Source organism: Oenanthe melanoleuca, chromosome 4A (assembly GCF_029582105.1).
Source record: "Oenanthe melanoleuca isolate GR-GAL-2019-014 chromosome 4A, OMel1.0, whole genome shotgun sequence".
Lineage (NCBI taxonomy): Eukaryota > Metazoa > Chordata > Aves > Passeriformes > Muscicapidae > Oenanthe > Oenanthe melanoleuca.
In genome coordinates, this window is record NC_079338.1 from 15,896,733 (window position 1) to 15,904,593 (window position 7,861).

General features: G+C 40.1%; 1 protein-coding gene across 1 annotated transcript; it reads left to right on the forward strand.

Annotated features, from left to right (window-relative positions):
* The first annotated feature begins 86 nt into the window (after positions 1 to 86).
* Positions 87 to 7,567, forward strand: LOC130253249 (uncharacterized). Its single transcript, XM_056491691.1, has 7 exons — positions 87 to 243; positions 2,422 to 2,527; positions 3,393 to 3,566; positions 4,315 to 4,414; positions 5,329 to 5,417; positions 6,187 to 6,325; positions 6,757 to 7,567. The coding sequence occupies exons 1-7, from the start codon at positions 174 to 176 to the stop codon at positions 6,763 to 6,765; spliced, it is 687 nt and encodes a 228-aa protein (XP_056347666.1). The 5' UTR covers positions 87 to 173; the 3' UTR covers positions 6,766 to 7,567.
* Positions 7,568 to 7,861: the final 294 nt, after the last annotated feature.

A 7,861-nucleotide genomic window follows, 5' to 3' on the forward strand; every position in this document is an offset into this window, starting at 1 on the left:
GCTGGGTAAGTTAGCAGGAAGTCATATCAGTTTTAAGTTAATTAGTAATTCTTTATGAGAAGGATGCTGTAAAACAGGCTCAAAATCCACAATCCACAGCAGAAGAAAGGGAAGTTCATTCTGCTGCTGGCAAAGTTTGGGAGAAAGGATCTTTTTCCCCAGCTGGCTGCAGGATGTCCTTCCTGAAAGTCCTGCTGTGTGTCCTGGTCCTGGCCAGCCCCGTGCTGAGCGAAACTTCTCAACGTAAGATCTGGAATTCTTTGTGCTTGCCAGAGCAGGCACTGGGCAGTGCTGCTGGGTCCCTCTGGGGAGGATTGCTGCTTGGGAATTCTCCTTAGCCTTTAGGCTGGGGTTATTTTAAATAGCAAAACAATGCAAATGTGAAAACCTTGGTGAGACAGCTGCTGTCCTGAGTTTGGTGTCACAGAGAAGAGGTTCCAGCCATATCAGTTACACCTGATACTCGGTATCCTGCTGGGCTGGGATCAGTTTGAGGCAGACTCTGAATTTCAGAAGGGTATTTTTAAATGAGTTTAATGCTTTGGTTCTTTCTCAGTGGGAAAAATAACACTTGGTGTATGGGTTAAAAAAATCATACATTTTTATAGCAAGTGTTCTTAGACTTTTTTTTTTTATACTAACGGGGAAAATCATCAATAATTAAAAGCATGACAACCAGAATGCACTGATGGAAAGTTATTTTAAGTGAGAAGCTAAGTAAAGGAATTGTCTCTTGTTCTGTTAGAGTAGACCAGTATTGGTCTGCAATTATTTTATGGGAAGATTTGCCACATATTTTATTGATATATCAATTTATTTTATCATCACTGTTCTGTACCTGGTAGCTACCAGTTACTTGTAATTGGGTATTTCTAAGCTGATAGTGCTGTAAACCAGCTGCAGTTTCTATTTTTCTAATAAGAGTTTTGGTTTCTGATCTGAGGAGTATTTTTATGCTACTCTAAACTTTCATTTGCAAAAACAGAAGTTACCACTTGAAGGCTAACTTGGCACAGTATTTTGAAGGGCTCAGCAGTGAGTTCCTTTATCACATGGAATGTTAGAGCATTAACAGCAAAGGGCACACACACCCTCTCTCCCAGCAGAATCACAACTGGTGATTTTCTGCTGCCTTAGTCTTTTTTGTATCATTGCTAAAAGAATTGTAATTGTGTTACTGATCAGAGGGATTGCTAAAAACATTGCTTATCTCCTAGAAGAATCATGCCAAATGCTATTTGGGATTTTGCATTGTTTTGTACTTCACAGCCATAACACATGACCTGTAGTTAGGTTTTCTTGGGAAATGTTTCAGTGCTGATGCCCTTTTGAGAGGAGAGCATGCAGTGTGTGTAAATGGATTGGTACAAGCCTTGGTCACTGTAAGCATTTAGATTTATGTCTGATAAGCAGCAAATGTTGGATTAGATGGACTTGGACACTGGAAAGGAAGGAGGCTCCCATCTTTTTTTGCAATGCAGACTGTTCCCAGCACAGTTTCTCTGGCTAATAACCCATCAGTCAGGAGTTTGTTCTGGTGGAAAATCCCTCTGCCAATGACATTAAAGCTGCTCCAGCAGTTGCCTGCTGTGCTCGAAGGCTCTGCTCAGAGATCTCGGCCACTTCTGACTCTGGCTTGATTCCAAACACGGATCCTCTCACTGGGAACAGTTGTGCACAGTTACACTCGGCTCTGGAGGCAGGTTGGGGCTTTTTGGGTGTTCAGGTTGGTGCCTGGCGTTCAGTCTGAGTCCTGAGCAGGAGAGCAGCAGGTAGCAGAGGATGTAGGGTGGGAGTGCCCGACGTGCTGGTGTTTGATGGCTCATTCAGGCTGCTGAGGGAGTTATTTTTAGCCAGCCAAATACCTGTGAAATACTGTAAACACTCAGATTCTGGAACATAATTTACAGCTCAGTGTTTACACAGCATAAAGAGAGAGAGGAGAACCAATATTAAAACAAACCAGATCCTTTTGTAGGCTAAACCAAGGAATAATCCCAATGCAAAACACACAAAAAGGTTCTAATTTGGACTATAATTGGAAGGTTGGAATCTCTAATGAATCTCATGACTTTTAGTCTTTGCCAACAATCCAGAGATGATATACCGTGGTATTCAGACACAACCACACTTAAAATGATGAGATAAAAATAATAACAACACAAGGAATATACACATTCCAAAGTAATTTAAAGTAAATTAAAGTAATAGTAAAGTAAAAGTAAAGTAATTTAAGCAGGTAAATTTTAGTTTCTAAAATAGCTTCAAAATTTTCAAGGGACAAGTCACTGGAAAGTAAGATTTAGTATCATCTACAGAGTACATATGAAGCTTAAATTTCTGGTGTAGTTAGCAACACAGCCCACTGACAGTATGCTACTGTATAATTGCAATAAATACGTGTTTTGTTTTAATTCACAGCCAACTGCACTGGAGTTAAGGACTTTGAGGCCTGTCGGGGTAATACAAATAAATTCTGTCCTAAAGATATTCTTTGTCAGTGTAAAAATGAAAAACCTTTTTGCAGGTAATGTGTGGGCTTGGTTTGTTTGTTTAAATATATTCTAAATGATGAGCTAAATTTAGACGCTGCAAAGTGATCCATGAAAATAAATGTTGATTTTCATTCACAGTCTGCATAACTGGTACAAAGCATCAAATCTGGGACCTGGGCACAGTGTTTTCTTTTTAAAAATATGTGTGGGCTATGTAATTCCTAACGTAGGTAATCACTGTAAACCTTAATTTTTACATGCTCCCTGTTCTCTCAACTATTTCACTTTAGTACGTTAATCACTGTAAACCTTAATTTTTACATGCTCCCTGTTCTCTCAACTATTTCACTTTAGAACTGAATTAGCTGTGTAATTGCAAGTTCATTTTTTTTCTCAGGTTGATCAAATTTTCTTTTGAGTTAAAAAAAAACAAACGATATCTGAATGTTTTATTCTCCATTACGTAGCTGGGGTTTTTTCTTTCCCTTTTAAGAAATCAATATCATAATGACAGCCAGAAATGTGAGGTTTCACTTCCACCCAGCAGCTTTGCCATGCTGACAGCAGACAGAGATCTTTGACCTGAGCCAGGCCATGGCTTGGGTACTGCACCCTGTTCCCATCAAAGCTTCTTATCTTGGACTCCTGAAATGCCAACTTGGACTTGGTTACTCAGAGCCTGGCAAAACACTTTTGCATCACATCTGGAAACAGATGGGTATAACTAAGATAAAAACCACCTTTAAACCAAAAGGAAAAATAGTGAATCTCTTGGCCCATGCAGTGTTGAATACTAAATAATTGTATAGCAAAATATTAAACTTTTTTGGTATTTGCATACTTTTGAATCAAAATGCTATTGCTAAAAGTGAATATTTTATTTATGTTTATTTTCAGATGTGAGTACTACAGAATAGGCTGGAAGGAGTACTGGTACATGGGCCCCAAATGTAACCACCTTTGGAACACTCTGACTTTAATTTTAGTTGCTACTCTTCCTGCAGCTGCACTGGTTATCATAGTGGTTGTAATATTTTTAACTGTCTACTGCTCAAAAATGGAAAAAGCTGGGTAAGTGACTCTGGGTATACTTACAAGGAGTTTTGTACTCAAAAGGGAAGTCTGGTATTCTGGTTAATTTTTAACTTCTGGATGTTTAAGAGCATGAGGTTGCCATACTGCCAAAATACTATTTATACAATTGAAAACTAACTCAAAGCATCTGACATGAGCACTCAGCACTCACTCAGCATTTTACCACTGCATGCAGAATTTCACTCTCAGGCATTAGTTTTCTTTAGGGCTCACCAGGCAAGCCTTAAAGATTGATAAGTACATTTACTACTTAAATTCAACACTACCAAATGTGTATTACTGATTTACTTGCTCTTAAGGACTGGCTTTTTTTCCTCAGGTTAAAAAGAAAAGAGGAGTAAGACCCGTGACAAAAGGCTTGGTGTTTAACACGATTCCTCCCACTCTTGGGTCTCAGATATTGGCAATTTGAGCTGCCTTTTGCTTTAAACAGTTTTTCCCAGTGACACTTCTCCCAAGAACACAGACAATATGGGTTTTTTCTTCTGTCACTGAGCCCCAGTAGTGTGTCACTGGTACTTGCTCTGACATAAAAAAGCTGCAATAATACCCAGTTCTTGTACAGCCATTGCCACAGGACATCTAAAGCTCTGACATGGCTGTTGAACCAATCTGCAGCACAAAAACATCTGTCAAGACCCTCCCCATTGCTAATGCTCTAAATTCCCATTGTTCCCCCCAGGAAGCAGCCAAAGCCTCCATAAATTCCCATTGTTCCCCCCAGGAAGCAGCCAAAGCCTGCATCCAGTGGAGCACAGCAGAACCCCGCGTTCAGTCCTGACGCAGCTGCCGACCTGGAGCACGGGCACCATCAGCCATCTGGGGTAAGAGAAGGCACAGGGGGCACAGCACAGCCCCCAGGCCTGGGGGATACAGCACAATGGGACAGGAATACCAAAAAAAAAAAAGGGAATTTGAGTTTAAAGTCTCCCTAGCATTTGATTTCCAAGAGCAGCTGAGAGAAGGTGAAACTCGTCATGAAGGATTAAGTGAAATTAATTTGCATAGGAGAAAACAAAGAACATGGGATTATTTTTACAGGATGTTCAAACAAATATTCCCATTTTTGGCCAGTTAGAAGCCAGCTTTAAAAAGAGACCATGCTCTGCTGCTCCAGTTTTCCCATTAGGCAAGATGTAGTAGAAATCATGGCTTGAACTTGAGAGGGTATTAAGAGAAAAGATGGATAAATACCATTAAAAACCAATATAAAATACAAAGAATCACTGAAAGGGAATATTTGTGTGTGTGTGTGTTCATTTCCTCATTTGGTACTCCAGTGGATTATTTTACATATTAAAGAGCACAGAGTGTGTGAGAAGGAGACATTGAAGGCTGTCTGAGAAAAGGGAGAAAATAAGCTATTATTTTCTGCTAAATCCATCTGTAGAGTATCAATAGCTTGGCAATGCAGCAGGTCTGAGCCAGCCTTTACCAGGAGATGGTGCTGTTCAATTTTTAACTAATTTAGAATTTAGTCCTGCTGATGCTGTTGTTCCCAAGGTGTTAATGAGACCCAATCCTGCAGTTTGGTAGGGAAGAAAACTCTTTGTAAAAAGAAACTTTCTGGGCCAGGGCTGCAGGACTTAGGGCTTTCTCACAGCCCAGACTGTGAGTTGTAGCCCAGACAAGTGAAAAACTGGTTTATACCTTCTACTAACATACTGTACCTGGAGAGCTGGTTATTCTGATGTGTTGTCATTTTGCTCTATGTAACCACCTGATCCCCTACATACAGGATACCTGGGTTGGACAAATTCCAAAAGTTGTACTGAAAAGACAAGATTTTAATGATGCTTCTTTCCCAAATCAAAAGCAGAATTACAGGTATGCTGCTGTTTTTTGTCATTTGTGCTCATTCTCACTTTATACCCTGGTTTGGAGACTCAGAATGACTTTGCAGCTTTGCCAATGGCACAGCAAGCAACAAAGGCCCAGGAAATGGCAAAGCTTTTGACTGGATTATTCACATACAAATCCTAAAATACTGCTTTATTTAGAGGCTCCTCTGGTTTTCCTCTAACCCCAGAGGCCTTCATTTAATTACTGTTTAGAAACACAGTTCCTTGCCTGTGCTTCCTCACTCGAATCCCCCTCAGCAGGCAGCCAACTGCTGCAGCTCTTACTGCAACTTCTGCAGAGAACTTGTTTGCCAGGGTGCAGCTCAGTGAGATACTCACACATAGCAGGGCTCTGCCGCAGAGACAGGCTGGAGCTTGCTGATGTTTCAGTCCCTCAAGGAGGTCTGGTTTTTTTCAATATAAATGCTGAAAATGTTGAAGGTATAGCTGTGGTGGATTTACAACCTTTTGAAAATAATTGTAGGAATAAGGAAAATTAGGTACTGTGGCATTGTTTGTTGTGAAAAGAAAATAAAAGCTTAAAGAGAATGTTGCTTCTATAAATTCAGTCTTCTCTGTTTGCAGAATGAGGGCTTGACAGTAAAATGAACTTAAAAGACCTTTTAGATGTTATTGCCTCAATGCCATGCATGCAGTAGTGAGCTTTAATATTTTTCTATTTCAGTTTAAACTAACCCCTTGTGCAATTTGCAGTTTATGATAAGGTTTTAATAACCTTTTTCTCTTCTGCATAGTCATGTATATGATCAGCCTCTGAGGACAGCAGATCCATCATCAGATTATTTCCCTCAGTCCCGAGCCCAGCGGGGTGAGTTTGACTATCCCAGGAAGGATTTGCCGTACCCGGTTTATCCAGAGGCGAGACAGTACCGGGTACGTATCAATTACCTCCCTCTGCATATTAATTACACACTCTGCATATTAATTATATCATCCACCCTGGAACTGAATACAAATCATCACTAAATTGATAGTGTTTGTCACTAAGTGAAGATGTGAGCTAACAGAAAGCTACAGGCACCTTTCACTGTGCAGGTGTTTTCTTCAGGAATGTTACAGACCCTGCTGAAATGTTTTTAAATATTTCCAAAGCTGTTTCAGTTTGTGTGCACACAGTGGTAATGCTTTCACTTATCTGCATGAGAATCATCTTCCAAAGCTCTTGGTGAGTGCACACCAGAAGCAGCACATACTAAGAAAAGGAATATATAAAAGTGTAGTTTGATTAGATACAGATTATTTTAATAGCAAGCATACTGGGGAGTCTGTGTCATGCTACTGATTTAATTCTCATCTCTTTACAGAGATACTAAGAGCATGTGCTACCTAGATCAAATGGTTTGGAATGCTGCATGATCACTGGACAATCCAGGTGCTGAGAGAGCAGTGACACCCTGGTGGGACACAGAGGAAATTGCCACCTTTATTAGAGAGCACTAAGTTATTGCAAAGAGAAGGTAATGAGGATAATTGTAAAAGAAAGCCTGATCTGACATGACATTAACATTTAATTTATTTACTATGTAATTGGTGACAGCTTCCTGTGAATCCCTGATACTGCAGTGCACAAGGGTCTGGCCCTGGCAGTGTGGTACAAACACAGCCAAGGACTTGGCCTCTCTCTGTCCTATCTCTTCTACTGCTGCAAATTCTGTCAGAAATAAAAGAAGTCAGTCTGGTTCTCTCTCTTATTTCAGAAACACACAGAAACAGTGTCAGCACATCTGTTTAGAGCCCAGAATATCAGTTTAAACCATTCTGGCCTCAGAAATTCAGATCCAAAGGTGTCATAATTGTGTCAGTGAATTGCTTTTCTCTGTCACTTCTCAGCCTCAGGTGGTGCCACAATCTGACAAACTGTGGTGGTTGTTGACCTCAATCTATCTCTGTTGTACCAACCTCAGAGTGACCACAGAATGCAAGTGTTCAATTTGATGTTCCACCACTGCTCCAAAAAGGAGCAGGAGGAACAGATAAGGCAGTGCTCTCAATATCCAGGGTGCTGGCTAAACTCAGTCTCTCACTATTTCTCCCAGTATTCAGTCTTGTCATTACCTTTTCCAGGTATTTTCCCTTCATTCCTGAGTTGCATTGGGTTGTTTGAAATTATTTTGTCATAAGAATGTCTGTCTCATGCTCGAGCTAGACAAAATGACTGGAATGTCCTTCCTACTGAATTTACTTTGGTGTGTGCTGTGTTATGTGGCTTTACCCTTTAAAACAAAACAAAAACAAAACAAAACAAAAAACAAAAAACAAAAACAAAAACAAACAAAAAAAAAAAAAAAAAAAAACAAAAAAAAAAAAAAAAAAGGAGGCAAATGTAATGCAAATGTCTGCCAAGTTCTCTGCTAAGGAGGTGAAGCCCAGGAGGATGAATTACAGAAGTTCCATGTCTCTGTTGTCCTG